The sequence below is a fragment of the Rhinoderma darwinii genome, chromosome 7 (assembly GCF_050947455.1).
Source record: "Rhinoderma darwinii isolate aRhiDar2 chromosome 7, aRhiDar2.hap1, whole genome shotgun sequence".
Taxonomy (NCBI): Eukaryota; Metazoa; Chordata; class Amphibia; order Anura; family Rhinodermatidae; genus Rhinoderma; species Rhinoderma darwinii.
Window position 1 is genome coordinate 76,497,159 of NC_134693.1, and position 16,586 is coordinate 76,513,744.

The 16,586-nt window shown below is 40.7% G+C and overlaps 1 protein-coding gene across 2 annotated transcripts in view; it reads left to right on the plus strand.

Annotated features, from left to right (window-relative positions):
- DNAL4 (dynein axonemal light chain 4) overlaps nucleotides 1-13,290 on the plus strand; it is a 37,421-nt gene extending 24,131 nt beyond the window's left edge. The window contains exons 1-4 of one of the 2 annotated variants that reach the window (XM_075833561.1): nucleotides 1,120-1,203; nucleotides 1,957-2,044; nucleotides 3,641-3,724; nucleotides 11,796-13,290. In XM_075833561.1, coding sequence (XP_075689676.1) covers nucleotides 2,027-2,044; nucleotides 3,641-3,724; nucleotides 11,796-11,960 — 267 coding nt within the window. In that variant the 5' untranslated portion in view covers nucleotides 1,120-1,203; nucleotides 1,957-2,026 and the 3' untranslated portion in view covers nucleotides 11,961-13,290. Of the gene's footprint in view, nucleotides 1-1,044; nucleotides 1,204-1,956; nucleotides 2,045-3,640; nucleotides 3,725-11,795 lie in introns of those variants that run through there. The other variant, XM_075833560.1, reaches the window with a different exon arrangement.
- Nucleotides 13,291-16,586: the final 3,296 nt, after the last annotated feature.

A 16,586-nucleotide genomic window follows, 5' to 3' on the forward strand; every position in this document is an offset into this window, starting at 1 on the left:
GCAGTCGACTACGCTATTGATTCCGTCAAAAAAAGCAAACCGTACAGAACGGATATATTAATAATATATATAAAAAAAATATTTTGAAGCCAGAGTTGGAGTTGATCTATTTTTACCAACTCCGACTTCTCTAAAAGCTGACACCGTATCTGGTGAGAACACCTTGAATAGTTTTATACGCTTGTTATTTAAGCTAGTCATTCTCCGGATCGCTTGCACAGGTGTATTTAATGTTAAGGTATCCGTTGAAAGGGAAACGGTCAGCTACATTATGCTTCGCTCAGTGAGGACAGCATAATGTAGTGACAGACACACTGATTTCCGCGGTCTGTCACTTATCTGCTAATGTGAAGACGTTTCTAAGAACTTACATGAAGAGAAAAGGCATCATCGGCAGAGATGAGTCCGGTGTATTCATGAGCTGCCGCTTGCTCTGCCCACTCTCCGCTGATTAACAGATGTCACCCTATTACTGTACATAGGGAGACCGCTGTTAATCTGCTTAGAGTGGGCGGAGCAAACAGACAGTGGGTGGAGGTAGCGGCCTCTAATCTATACTCCAGACTCCTGTTTGCCTACGCTGCGTGGGCTCTTCATGCGAGGCAGGATAATGTGCATGACCAGTTCCCTTTAAATGTATACAATATCATTCTCCTGGCAACTGTCTTGTAACATTTAAAGGATTTTTTTCTTCGTAGATTTCTTTCTTTGAACACAATCCTATCTGCTGGTTGCCCTGGAGATACAAAGAAGAGCTGTTTTCTTTAATGTTTAGCCTGCTATTGTTTGGAAGTAAAAATAATATTATCTGGCACACTAGTGGCACTGAAGTTCACACACAGAACATTTCTAACACTTCATACTATTTTTTCCTTCCTCTGAATGTATTATTCTGGTCCAGGACTCGTTGCAATGTTTGATAAAAAGATCAAGACATCTTTTTTAATAGGAGAGGGGAAGCGGGGAAAAAGAGAGAGCAGATGAACAATGACATTTGGTATACCGTAGCTTGGGCTACATTATATATTCTGTGTGTGTTTTTAGGGTTTTGATCACGAACGCTCGACTGGATCTACACTTTATGTTCTGTTTTGCACAACACTAATTGCTGTTACTTGAGGAGGAAGAGTCATGGCAGATCCCGGAGAGGGCAAGAAGGATGAAGCGGACTACAAGAGAATGCACAGCTTCCCATTAATACGGGTAATAAGACATTTGTTCCAGCATCACCGGTTTTAAAAGGAGTGCTAGACCTATTAAATAAGCACTGTTTATTTTTTAAAGTGAAACTCTTAAAATATGGCCATAAGCAGATGTCAATTTTAGCATGTTTGTAATATATCTCCATTTCCTTTTTGCTGTTTTGACTTTCTCTTAAGGCCCTGTTCACACGGAGGATTTTGCAGGCAAAACAAATCTGCCTCAAATTTCCTTCAGGAATTTTGAGGCCGATTTTGACCTGCCTGCACTTTCTTGCCGTGGTTTTCGCTGCATTTTTATTTTTTTTGCAAAAAGGCAAAGAACGCTTTCTCTGCCTCTCATTTTAATGGGAGGTCAAAGGCAGAACAACAGCAAGAAAGAGCATGCCGCTTTTTTTTCCCGAGAGCGGCTAAAAGCCACTGTTGAGAAAAAAACGCCTCTGCCTCCCATTGAAATCAATGGGAGGCGGTTTTGGCCATTTCTTGGCACTGATTCCGACACGATTTCCGCGTCAAAATCAGCGCCAAAGAATTTTGTGTGAACTAGGCCTTATGTCGTTTTATTCTAGCAGGCTAGCTACTATCGACAGATATTATGACCTATGTAAACAATAACGACATTGACTGAGATTCATTAAAATATGAATATCAAAATAGTGTGATTGATATATGAATCAGTTTCAATATATTTTATTATAATGAAAAGTTATACATCTTGTTTTATATACTTTGTATTTCAATGATTCGCCGTTTTCAGGATAGTTCCTTACGCTCAGTACTCTGAACACTCATCCTGACCCAGTCCGTCTCACAATGGGTATCCGTTTATGAATCTATCAGTTTTGGTAAGAGACCAGTCTATGGACATATGGAAACATCACTTTTTTACTCAGCTGTATCTGAATCACCCAAAGACTTAAATAGAGAGAGATGACTCCACCAGGAAAAGGGACCAGGTGCCCCATTCTCAGAAATCATGGGGTTCCAGTAGTCATATCCCCACTGATCAATCATCTTTGGAATAGATATAATTTAGTACAGATACAGATGCCACTAGCCTCTCAAATTGATCGGGGACTGTAGTATCTGCAGCTTTGGCCATGCGTATTGGATGTTCTATTTAGATACGGTTTTGAGTTAAGTAAATTTTAATGTGCTCCAGACGTATTCTATAAGAATTTCACAACATTGTGTTTGTTTGTGTGGATACACATGTGTGTAAATACATAGATACACATACTACATGACCAAAAGTATGTGGATATCCAGACATTAAATTCATATGTGCTTTTTGAACATCTCAAAACCACTTTTCCTCTAGAAGAACAGAATTATTGAGGTCCTCAATTTCAGTTTAACTCAAAAGTGTTAAATGGGGTTGAGGTCACAGCTCTGCCAACCAGTCAAGCTTTTTCACACCACACTTAGGGCTCATTTAGACGAGCGTATATGTAGTCCATGTGACGGCCGTTAAAACGACGGCCGTCACACCGACTTATGTACTTCAATTGGGCCATTCGCACGACCATTGTTTCCACAGAGCGTGTGAAGGGTCCATGAAAAAATAGGACATGTACTATTTTACTGCATGTCACACATCCCTCCATAGACTAGTCTCTGAGAGATCCGTGACAACGCGCCCCGCACAGGTGCACCTCGGACGAGAAAAACTGCAGTTTTTCACGTCTGAGGTTAACTACGCTCATCTGAATGTAGCCTCAGAAAAGCTTTTTGTGTATTGACCTTGCTTTGCACATACATTGCCACAGGTGTAGAAGCAAACTACCTCTAGAACATTATTGCATGCTGTAATTCCCTTCACTGGATCTAAGGTGTGCAATCCATAAAAAGAGAGCCCCAGACTATTATCAGTACCTAGATTCCTCCAGAGTCAAATGGTGATATGATTCACAACACTTTTGTCGACGCTTTGCATTGTCCATAATAACTAGGCTTGTGTTTGGCCATGGAAAACCCATTTATGAACCGCCCTACAAACAGTCCTTGTGATGGAATTCCTAGAGGCAGTTTGGTACTCGGTATTAGGCATTTTTTGTGTGCTTGCGTCCTGACAGATTGTGTGGCCTACCACTAAGATGTTGTTACTTCTAGATGCTTCTACTTCACAGCAACAACACTTTCAGTTGAACAAGGCACCTCTAACTTTAGAAACTGTCTGGGAATGGTAGCACCCTATCACAGTGCCGCAGTGAAAGTCATTGAGTTCCCCAGAATGATCTATTCTGCTAATATTTGTCAATGAAGATTGTTAGAAATGGGTGTGGCTGTAATTGCCACACCCACTAATTCGAGGGGTGTCCAGATAATTTTGGCCATGTAGTATATACAGTTATATTTAATCATGATAATATGTGAAGTGTTAAATAACAGCATTTCTCTGGCCAAAAACTTGCTGTAACAGCCATTGTTTTTCCCTCCAGCACACAGACATGCCAGAAGAGATGCGAGTAGAAACCATGGAGCTTTGTGTTACAGCCTGTGAAAAGTTTGCCAGTAATAATGAGGTAACTTCAGTCTTCACATCCAAGATAAAAGACTCTTCCTACCACTGCGGTCATTTATACAGCACGCAGTGGGCTTAGAATACTACTCTGCAAGTGAATTACATGGATGGTACATTGTAAAATGATAGCACATTGGTGACTTGTACTATATACAATACATTGGCACTGGTGTTTTAGTCCATTGTAAGTGCAGCGGTGGTCAAGAACTTTCTACTCATGGACACTGCAATAATCCCCTTTACTTTTCTAAAGCTGGTCTTAGATGTAACGATTATTTTTAAAGAGAATCTCACTGTTTCTTGAGTTATAATTAATGTCATGTTACAATATATTTTCTTGGGAGTAATTCAATTTAATGAGGCATTTTTTAGTTCTGAGACCGCTGTATTCATGAGGGGAGCACTCCTCACCACTCAGTAGTGATTGACGGGCTGCTGTGAATCTGCATACATAGCAGCCAGCCATCAATACTACTGAGAGGTAGGAGGGGGCGCCCCCCTCATGAATACAGCGGACTTATAACTATGAGTTTACTCTATGCTTTGATCGCTACTATTAGCCAAAAGGCAATATATTTTTATTTTGTGCTGTTTGGGCTAATAGGAGAGTGGACCTGTCCCCACTCAATACTGCCCTTACATAAAGTAGCATAGTCTGAGGATAGATCCGCTTTAACTGTTGCGCAGATCTAAATGGTGTCGGTGGGAGAGAGAGTGAGCTCCCTCCCTCTCTCCAAAACCACTCTGATGCGTTGCTCACTATTGAGCACCGCATCTGAGGGGTTAAACGTGTGAGATCGATACTAATATCGATCTCACACGGCAGAGCAGGGACGCTCCCAGCCCTCAGCTGCCTCTAGCAGCTGAGAGCAGGGAGATTTGACAGCTCCCTGCTCTGTTTACTTATTCCGATGCCACGACGTAAAAAGTCTATGGCATCGGAATAAGGCCCGTTAGTGACCGACGTAGAAACACGATCGGCACCAGGCGACAGAGGCTACATCGACTTACCTGCAAACGCCGATGCTGCTGCAGAATGAACTGTAGCCTCTGTCACCTGGTGCCGATGTCCTCGCTCGTCCGACACGATGCAGGACCTGGGGCAGGAAGTGACGTCACAGCGTGATCTCTCGAGAACACGCTGTGTGTCTGTGCACTGCCAGAAGCTGGGTGGTAACGAAGAGAAGTGGATGATGCTGATTCGTCAGCATCATACACTTCCATTCACAACGCCCAGCTAGTAAAATAAGTAAAAACGCCCAGATGTACACATACAATACACGCCCACTTGTACTTCACTTTAAACACGCCCAGTTGTACTTAAAAAAGGCTCATTTGCATAAATATATATAAATGCTCATAACTTGGCCAAAAATGCTCGTTTTTGAAAAAAAACAAACGTTACTGTAATCTACATTGCAGCGCCGATCTGCTGCAATACGAGATAGGGGTTTGAAAATCTGGTGACAGAGCCTCTTTAAACATTATGTTGACGCAATCCTGGCCAAAATATATTAGATTGACATTTTAGATGGGTGTTTCAACTGACACCCTTCAGTACACTTATCCAGATCCATATCTATATGTTATATCGATACATCAGAGAGAAGTAAGAGAGACAGAGACAATGCTTGTATACCCAAAATATCCATCTCCGCTTTATTGACAGAATGTAATTACAATAATCTCTTTCAAAAGGGGAGTAGCCTTGAGCTCAGCCAATCGTTTACAATGTGACGTTGGCTCTATCTCAGCCATTTACATACAATGGGTAATTGCTCGTGCTGAGCCAATCACGAGCATGAAAGGCTATTCACTTGTAAGACTACAATTTCCCATAACATGCATTGTCACCACGACTGATGGGTCATAATGACCCCACAGCTGCCATATCACCAGTCTATTCCTCATAACAAAAATGGTACACAAACTGTGTTCCCAGACGGTATGGGGCAGCAGAAACGAAAGAACTGGTAAATATTTAGCTATATTCTCCAGCTAAGGAATAAAAAGCATATAATTATTCAGACAATCCCAGCATGAATTTACTTCTTTTAAAAGAAATAGATGATTCTTCAAACACAAAATGGATTCTTTAAGACAAGATGGATACTCCATGCAAGATGGAGTCACATAAACACATTTTACTCACTTTCACACACTATAATACATTGTTTTAATTATAAAAAGTCTTCAAAGGTTTCCATAGCCTTGAAAAAGAGTCATTTTGGTCGAATGGTGTCAGCAAAATTTGCTCTTCAAAACCAGTTTGCGCCCCATTCATTGTAAGCTCCACCTTGCACCCAGCGTATAAAAAAAATGCACATACATTTGGTATGACTGAAGACGGCAGAAGTTGTTTAATATGTACCTAAATTCACATGTTCACTTTCTTTTTTTCTCATTTGGTTTTTCTTTCTTCCTTCCATATTCTAAAAAAAAAGTAAAATGTAGCACTTTTTGTTTACACAATATGGAAACCAAATATGTTTTCAGTAAAACAAAACCAAATACTTGTAGGTTTGAATAGGAATAGAGCAACAATTTGCATTTAACCCGTACACGCACCAGGATGCAATTGTACTTCCTGGTGGGAAGTTACTTCGTGCACCAGGACGTACAGTTACTGAGACGTTCCCGGTGAACACTTTGTGTTAGTGTGAACCGGGAACCAGGAGAGCAGCTGTCCGCGACAGCCAACACTCCCCAGTCACCGTCAACGGACCCGTAAAAGCGGTCCAATGAGGCGATCGAAGTGATCGGTGAATCTGTACAGATTCACCAAACACATTGTTTTTACTGTAATAGTTTAAAAAAAAAACACGTTCCCGGGACTTATATTTCAGTCCGGGAACGGTTACTTTAGTCTCCCCCCTCCTAGCCCCATGTCCCATGTGACCGGCAATGGACCAATAGCAGCGGTCTATTGCCGTGATTGATGGGTCTGTTCAGACCCACCAATCACAGTGCGTTTTCTTCCAGGGCTTGTGAAAAAATACCGGATACAGGCTCTGATCTCTTAGTTGGTGAAGAGAAGTTGGAGGTCAGAGCCTGCATCGTGTTTTCTGCGCCAGAGAATAAACCCTAATTTTCAGTTCCCCTGTTCCCATTGTTTGACTCCCACCACCTCCCAGTGTATAAGGGAGTTTTGTTTTTTTTTTTGTTTTTTTCCGTCATAAATCACTAAATAATAATTAGATTTAGTTGTTAGGAAGTTGTCTAGCTCGTCTACGTCCATTTGTCGTGTCCGCTTGTCAACGTCAATCCGTTGTCAGTGTCTGTCTGTAGCGTCCGTCGCGTCACTTGTCCGTCAGTGTCAATGCGGCAAGAATTTATGTGCAAACAGAATGGGCTGCCTGTAATCGACTTTTTTTTAATTGTTTTTTACCGACAATTTAATACAGCTCGTGGTGGACCAAACCAACGTTTATGCCCACCAATTTATTGCTGAAAACCCCAACTCCTTTTATGCTCAGCCCAATCGCTGGGAACCAACGAATTGTTAAAAAATGCAAAAATATTGGGGGTAAGTACTCCACATGGGTCTCACTAAAAAGCCAGAAGTGAGAGCCTACTGGTCCACGGACATTTTGTATCATTGTCCGTTGTACCGCAATACTATGACCCGACACCGCTTTGAGGCTCTCCATACATTTTTGCACTTTAATGACAACACCCAATGCCCCCCCCCCACCTCCCCAGGATGACCCCAATTCGAACAGACTTTTTTTAAAATTAGGCCCCTCAATATTTTCTCCCAAAATTTTTCAGACCTCTACACCCCAGACAAAGAAATTTTAATTGACGAATCCCTGGTGCACTTCAAGGGCAGGCCGAAGTTTCGCCAATATTTGCCCAAAAAGCATATAAGTGATCACACCCTAAATAAATTCTTTGAAGGGTGCAGTTTCCAAAATGGGGGTCACTTCTTGGGGATTTTCGCTGTACTGGTACCTCAGGAGTTCTGCAAACGTGACATGGCACCTGAAAACCATTCCAGCAAAATCTGTACTCCAAATGGCGCTCCTTCTCTTCTGAGCCCTTCCGTGGGTCCAAACAGCAGTTTGACACATATGGGGTATTGCCGTAATCGGGAGAAATTGCTTTACAAATGTTGAGGTGCTTTTTTTTTTTTTTCCTTTATTCCTTGTAAGAATTAAAAAACTCTGTTTTTTCAGAAAAAAAGGAGATTTTCATCTTCTTAGACTAATTCCACTAAATTCCTCAAAAAAACATGTGTGGTCAAAATGCTAACTATACCCCTAGAAAAAGAGTGATGTCGTTTCCAAAATGGGGTGACTTTTGGGGATTTTCACTGTTTTGTTCCCTCCAGGGCATTGCAAACACGACATTGCACCAAAAACCATTCCAGCAAAATCTGCGCTCCAAAATCCATTGATTTTCGGCAAAAAAAATTAGACATATGGAAAATATAAAGTAGACATATGGAAAATGTTAATTAGCAACTATTTTGTGTGGTATTACTATCTGTTTTAAAAGGCGATGCATTTAAATTTAGAAAAATGCTCTTTGTTTCAAATTTTCGCCAAATTTTGGTGTTTTTCACAAATATTAAATTTGTTGACCAAATATTTTTCACTAACATAAAGTACAATATGTCACAAGAAAACAGTCTCACAATCGCTTGGATAGGTAAAAGCATTCCGAAGTTATAAAGTAACATGTCCGATTTGAAAGAATAGACTGTGCCAGAAGGCCAAAACAGCCTGCGTCTCCAAGGGGTTAAATTGGCACATGGCTAAAACTTAAAAATATGCCTGGTCAGAAAGGGGGGTAAAGCTTCTTATCATGAAGTGGTTAAACCTGTTTTCATAACTGCTTCCACGTGAAGCTGCTCTAGGACTTGTGATTCATTCATTTCTGTAGTTACCGTAAAGGGAGAAGCTTCACTAAAGCACTTCCAGGATGTTTCACACCATACTGTCACAGTTTAGGGCAGTGTTTCCCAACCAGGGTTCCTTGGAACCTGGTCATGGGTTCCTCAGGAGAAAGCATCAGGAGGAGTCGTTACTTTTACAGTAGGGATGGACTACTTCCTGCTCGAAGATCATTGGCAAAGTAGTCCACATATCTAGGCAAGAATATAGCTCAGGGCAATAATTATACAATTCTACCCCCCCCCCCCCTTCCCTACACCAGCTGCTTTGAATTAGGAATGGAAGTAGGGGTTCCCAGACAGTGGCTTTAAAGCAAATTCCGGGGGGTTCCTCCATGAAAATAGGGGTTTATGTAGGGGTTTAATAGGGGTTTAAATAGGGGCAATCCTAAGCAATTCAATATGGAGTGGGGAATGCAAGGATTGGCCCCGGGCAGCAAAGAACCATCAATATCTTGCATTTGACAATTCTGCTTCTGTAATATAAGGTTAAAGGCTATTTACTACTTAGACATTTTTATTTAAAAAAAACTCAAAAATTATTTCAATCAATGCGTTTTGTTGAACTTTCCAAAACCTCTTTTTTTTTTAAATTACAATTTTTTTACGTTTTGAGATACAGTTGCTTTTGTATTCTGAATACGCTCTGTTTCTAGCGCTGAAACCTGTATCTGTCAGGTCAGCGGCACCTACTGGTTCAGTGTCAGCGGATCCACCTGTTAACGATCACATCTGAGTTGTGATCGGTAACAGCTCGATTCTGCTGTCACTGAACCCATTGACAGTGCCATTGACCTAACGGATACAGGTTTCAGCGCTAGAAACAGAAATTTTTATTAAAAAGAAAACTATTTCAAAGGTGTACATATCCTTTAAGTACTTCACACAGCTACTGCACATGAGGATTGAGGAGCACTAGAAAGTTTTCATTTTGCCTGGATGTACACAATAACTTCTTAATGACATGGCCAATCTTCGTTTTTAAGTTTCGTTTTTTTCTCCCCGCCTTCCAAAAATGATAAGTTTTACGTTTTTTCGTCCACATAGCTGTATGAGGGCTTGTTTTTTGCGGGACAAGTTGTAGGTTTTCATGGCACCATACAGGATAATGTACTGGGAAGCTGAGAAGAAATTATTTGTGTGGTGAAATGGGGGGGGGGGGGGCGATTACGCCATTTTTGGGGGGTTTTGTTTTTACGCAGTCCATCAGGCGGTAAAAACTATATTCTCAACTTATTCTATGGGTTGATACGATTACGGCGATACCAAAAGTATGTTTTTTTTTAATGTTTTGCCACTTTTACAAGAAAAATAACTATTTGCTTAAAAAAGTTTTGTATCGCCATATTCTGAGAGCCATAACTTGACGAGCTGTAGTATTTACAGATACAGAGTCAGGGCTTCAAAGGAGTACAAAGATGGCAGACCTGGAGGCCTTCATCAGGTCCCCAGGCTGCAATAATGAACATCGGTATCCCGTGAACGCGTTGTGGGGGGCCGAGGGCACATTGGAGGGGATTGTCCCCCTGATTCTAACAATTTAAATGCTGCAGTCACGATTGATCGCGGCATTTAAGATGTTAAACGAGCGGAATCAAATTGATTCCGCCCGTTTCAGTGAAGTGTCGGCTGTATTACACAGCCGACACCCGCTGAATATGGAGCGCACTCAGCCCGTGAGCCCGCACCATACAATCTCTTTTATGGGTCATGGTGATGGCATTCAACTTCATGCTGTGCAGACAACTTTATTTGTGCAGCCCAAGATATAAAGGCTGGACGTGACATGAGAGGACATAGGGGCAGGGACCGCTCTTCTTTTGTCTTATTGTTCGTTTGTTTGATTATTTGTCATTTAACTTGTTTGCTACTTCTCCATTTGTAAAGCGCTGCGGAATATGTCGGCGCTATATAAATAAAGATTATTATTATTATAATTGATGTACAATGTAAATTAATGCAACTTTCTTTGTGTTTTAATTCCTGACCATTGTCAAGATCCCTGCCTGCTGTCGGTGACTTGAAACATTCTTGATTTACTTCTAAAGGCTTAAAGGGAATGTGTTGCCAGAAAAACATGTTTGTTTTTTTTTAATTAAACATTTAGTGTGTGGGTGATTAAACATTGTTCAAATTTTTTTTATTTTTTTCACGAGTCAGGAAATATTATAAATTAATTCTAATTTATAATATTTCCCATTTCTGGTCACTAGATGGAGCTATTCCCAAAATTGCAGCATTGCAACATTGGGTGAAAAGCCCTCGCTCTAGTGAGCTCTCAGCATCCCCCCCCTCCTTTATCCTGGCTAGTGCCGGGATAAACGAGGGGTTTGAACGGTGTAACCTCCTACACTGTGTGTCGCCATTTTTTGAGCTAACACACAGTGTAGTAGGTTTACATACAGTAGTAAACACACACAAACACGGAACATACATTGAAATCTCTTACCTGCTCCTGCCGCCGCGGCTCCCTCCGGCCCGTCCGCTCCGTCTGCTGCCGCTGGTCCAAGTGCACAAGTCCGGAAGCCGCGACCGGAAGTAGTAATATTACTGTCCGGCCGCGACTTCCGGTCCACAGGAAAATGGCGCCGGACGGCGCCAATTTCAAATTGGACTGTGTGGGAGCGGCGCATGCGCAGTTCCCACATAGACACCGTACACACAAGTGAATGGGACGGGAGCCGTTCGCAGTCCCTATGGGACTGTGGCTGCCGTATTCCATGTCTGTATGTGTCGTTAATCGACACATACAGAAATGGAACAAAAAATGGCAGCCCCCATAGGGAAGAAAAAGTGTAAAAATAAGAAAAAGTAAAACACAAACACACAAATAAATATAAACGTTTTTAATAAAGCACTAACATCTTTAACATATAAAAAAATAATTTGTGATGACACTGTTCCTTTAAGAGTGAGGCGACAGGTAGCGGCTGCGTAGTGAATAGAAACCGCGCTGGCAGAGCTGTGTTTTCTAACAATCACCTGTGCAAAAACTCTAGATATAAATGAACTGAATCTGAAAAATCGTGAGGGATTGAAGCACAACGTATATTAGAATGCTACAAAACATTATACAATGAATAAGCTTTATTTACATAAAACTGAAAAGTCCCTTTAAGTGAAAATGACCTGAGACTTGTTATATTCTGAAATGCTCAATCTTTATATTTTTCAGAGTGCAGCAAAAATGATAAAAGAGACAATGGACAAGAAGTTTGGGTCCTCGTGGCACGTGGTGATTGGAGAAGGCTTTGGTTTTGAGATCACTCATGAAGTCAAGAACCTTCTATACATGTTTTTTGGGGGCAGTTTGGCTATTTGTGTCTGGAAGTGTTCATGAGAGACCTTGCTTAGGATGGCCCCCTTTCACTTCTTATCTTCTACTCAGGATGTGCTGCTACAAGGCCTCGCTCAGGAAAGAGTCCACAGCCAGGCTCTCTATTTATCTTTTGGGGTGTCTGGGAGTCACCTCTTAACCCATTGGGAATCAGAAGGGTTTGCAATAGATTTGCAGGCACCTCCAGCTTGGATTGTTTTTGCTATACAAGAAGGGGAATACATCGGCTCTTGCAATATGTTCCAAATTAGACTCTCCAGAGCTTTTCAACAATCAATTACACCAAATGAAGAATAGCAACAGCCGTCAAACACCTTTTCAAACCCCTGACCCTCAGAGGCTTTTGTAACCAGTAATAAAGTATGCACAGGGTTTTACCGTCCAAATGGCACCGCAGCTCTGTTTGGTTTCCCAAATATATTTTATGGTCACTCTCATTCCTCATTTTCTTTTCCCCTCTGAGTATAATAAGAACATTTCTCCTCCATTATCGATTTTCTTGACACTCTACCCCCTTGTTATTCTCTGTATCACACATTCTGTCATGTATGAGTCATTCCTAACTTTTACTCTTAACAAGCCTCCCCTCTGAGAATATTTTTTAACATATATATATAATGTCATCACATCTAGAATTTTGTTATGAATTCTTAAACCGTATTTCTAAAGTAGACCTGTCATTCATACACTTCTAGAGTACCAGCATGTAAAGGAGAAAAGTGTCTATGACCTAAGAATTACTCAAGCTATGTGCAAATAAGTAACATTGAGTTTATTTGCATTGAATGTGTAATAGATGTGACAAATGGTGGGGTTCCGGAAATGTGTAGTAGTTTTGTTTAGGTTAGCTATTAAGTAACGTGTTTAGAACGGTTGATGGGCTGGTTTTCTCTATTCATTATACTTGCATTCTCCTGAGTGACATGTATACACTCATAAATAGATAGATATATATATATATATATTTGTGCAATATATTTTGTTTAAACTTCATTCTTTTTTACCTGCATGTGATCATATATATATTTACATCTCTTCACTCTATTTCTCACTCTCCCTCACCTCCTTTTTGTCCATTTGACGTAGATATGCATCATAAACGATCCGCAAGCCATAAATAATAGATCAGGAGATTAGGATACCACAGAGAAGCCTGCCAGCTACCAGTCCTTAATTCCTCTTGTTCAGTGGCAGAAACGTGAAGCCTTGTTTCTTTGAAAGATTTTATACTCTGCTGGAACTTCAATTATGCTGTTTTTTATGTTACCTCTAGTTATGAAATTGTTTACTCTACTTGTCATTAATAAACTACTTTTGATTTTTTTACAGAAAATGTGTGTGTGTGTGTGTGTGTGTGTGTGTGTGTGTGTGTGTGTGTCTGTATAGTGAAACCTCTTTGAGACGACCACCCAAAATTGCACGAAAAAATTGGTCTTTTATGGGGGTGTTCTCTCAAAGAAAAAAAGTATACAGAGTGCTGGTTAACCCCTTGACGCATTATCACGTACATATACAGACGTAGCCATCTTTACCTTGACTTTTAACGCATTAAATAAACAATGGCTAGATCCCTTATCTTGACTTTTTCAATGATATTTCAATGGCTTTTGTTGTATGATATCCTGCTGCAGCAAGTTATCAGAGTCCAGTTAAAGATGGCTACATCTGTACTTGATAAGCGTCATAGGGAAGTATGGAGCGCGCTCCATACTCAGCGGGTGTCAGCAGCGTATTGCAGCTGACACCCGGGATTAACGGCCAGGAACAGCTATCGCTTTGTTCCTGGCCGTTTAACCACTCAAATAGTGCAGGCAAACGCGACAGCAGCATCTGAGGCGGCCCCATAACGCGATAGTGGGTTGCCAATCGTTGTCATATTGAAGGCCCCCCAGGACTGCCTTTCTGCCTCTGGCACGGCTTAACAGAAGCCTGTAGAAATGACAGTACACTGGAATACATTATTATTGCAGTGTATTTTATCAGCGATGTGACGATCGCTGGTTCAAGTCCCCTAGGGGGCTAATACAATCTGTAATAAAAAAAAAAGTTTGATAAAGTTGTTAGTAGTGAAAAAAAAATATTAAAGTTACTTTTCCTCTAAAGTAATGTAAAAAAAAAAAAAATTGGTATCGCTGCATCCATAAAAGTCCGAACTATTAGAATATACAATTAATTAACTCACACGTTGAACGTCGTAAAAAAATTAAAAACTCCAAAATCGCTGTTTTTACCCAAAAATGACACCAATAAAAACTATAGCTTGTCCCGCAAAAAATAAGCCCTCAACCTGCTCAATCCACGGAAAAATTAAAAAGGTATGGCTCTCAGAATGTGGTGAAACAAAACAATTTATGTTTTTTAACAAAAAGATTTTTTTTAAAAAGTATTAAAATATAAAAAAAAACTATATCAATTAGTTATCACGGTAATCGTATTAAGCTGCAGAATAAAGTAAAGTTGTCATTTTTACCGAATGGTGAAAGCCGTAAAAATTAAAAACAAAAAATAATGTTGGAATCGCATTTTTTACCAATTTCAGCCCGCAAATAATTTTTTTTCAGTATCCAGTACGTTGTATGGTACTTTAAATGGTGCCATTAGAACGGCAACTCCTCTTGCAAAAAATTAGCCCTCGCACCACTCTCTTGACAGAAAAATAAAAAAGTTATAGCTCTTGGAAGGCAGGGAGTGAAAAATAAAGAAATGCCTCAGTCCTCAGTTAAGGGGTTAAACAGTTTAATGCAGTCCGCAAACCTGTACAGCACACATAGAAGTATAAATAATGATGATGAAACACGCCAACATCATGACATGTCATTTTCCATTTACCCTATATATGGGAAATATAGTCCTGACCTGTACTTGTATAAGTCTTGTAACTTATATGCAGGGCCGGCCTTAGGGGTGTGCGAGCGCACAGGGCGCTGCACCCTCCCAGCATGTAGGGGGCGCCACTGGGCTCTGCCTCTAGTCTGTGCTCTGTTCTTAGTTAAACAACGGTAGAGACAAGACCCAAATAGTTGGTGGGCTAATTTACGATCAATAGGAATAGCTGCCTGCCGGCAAAGGCCCTTGTTCTTAGTTACACACACAAAGTAAATAAAAGCCGAGAAGGAAGCTCCGCCCACAGCCCATCCTGCAAGAAGCCTGTGATTCTGTCAGCAAGGAGAGATGGTGAGTGTCTATGTGTGTGTATACAGTATGTATCTCTGTGTTTGTATGTACAGTGTGTGTATATATATGTCTGCATGTGTTTGTCTCTTTTTGTAAAAGTGTGTGTTCAATATTAAAGTAGAACAGATAAAACGAAGATATCTGTGCTGCCTCCTATATACCCTGCTGCCCCTTATATAACCTGCTGCCTAGTATATACCCTGCTGCCCCTTATATACTCTGATGCCCCTTATATACCCTATTTAGAACGGCGCCCCATTCTATCTTACCCGGCTCCGCTGTCTTACGGCCACTTCCTGGTTACATGGCCAAGTTACGCAAACAGTGTAACTCGCTGAGCTACGCAGTTTCCTTAACTTCCATAGAATTGAATAGTAGTTACAGAAACAGCGTAGCATGCTACGCTGCTTCTGTAACTGCCATTCACTACTATGGGAGTTACGGAAACAGCGTAGCTCAGCGAGTTACGCTGTTTTCGTAACTCATCCATGTATTGCAGTGTATTGTACCAGAGATCTAATGATCACTGGTTCAAGTCCCCTAGGGGAACTAATAAAATGTGTAAAAAAAAAGTTAGATACATTTTCAGTAGTGTAAAAATGTTTTAAAAGTGAAAAAAAAAAAAAACCTTTTCCCATTTTTCCCCAAGCACGATGTAAAAAGAAAAAAATTGGTATCGCTGCGTCTGTAAGAGTCTGAAGCTATTACAATAGAGCATTATTTGACTCACACAGTGAACGGCGTAAATAATGTCAATTTAAAACCCCAGAATCGTTGTCTTTTGGTCACATAGCGCTAAAAAGAATGAAATAAAAAGTGATATAAAAATCGTATGTACCAAAAAATGGTGCTAATAAAAACTACAGCTCGTCCCACAAAAAATAAGCCCTCACACCGCTCAAACGATGGAAAAATATAAGTTATGGCTCTCAGAATGTGGTGAAACTGAACAAATTATTTTTTTAGCCAATAGTTTTTTCTTTGTAAAATATGAATTTTTTTCCTATTTTCTGTTGTCTAAAACCTGGGTGCGTCTTATAGTCAGGTGCGTCTTATATTCCGAAAAATACGGTATATGTTCCAGTATGTGCGTGTCTATATGTGTGGTTAATTTTTAGTTTGTGTACAGGGTGGCAATAGAGAGTCCCGCACAGGGTGCCATCCAACCTAAGGCTGGCCAAGCTTATATGTAACCAATGAACTCCGTATACAAACTGTATATTGCAGTGACCTTCTACCTGTGCCTTCCCAGTTTACCCTGCCAGAGACTTGTAGCATTTTATGTGAATTTTTGTATTTTAACAGTATCCTTCTCAATCCCCCTCACCTTAGTCCCCAGCATGGCTCCACTCCCTTTCTCAATAGTCTCAAGCATCACTTTCCTCTTTTCAGTCCCCTGCATGGCCTTCCTTTCCTCAGTTCGCTAGCATAGCCTCACCTCTCGTTCTATCCAGC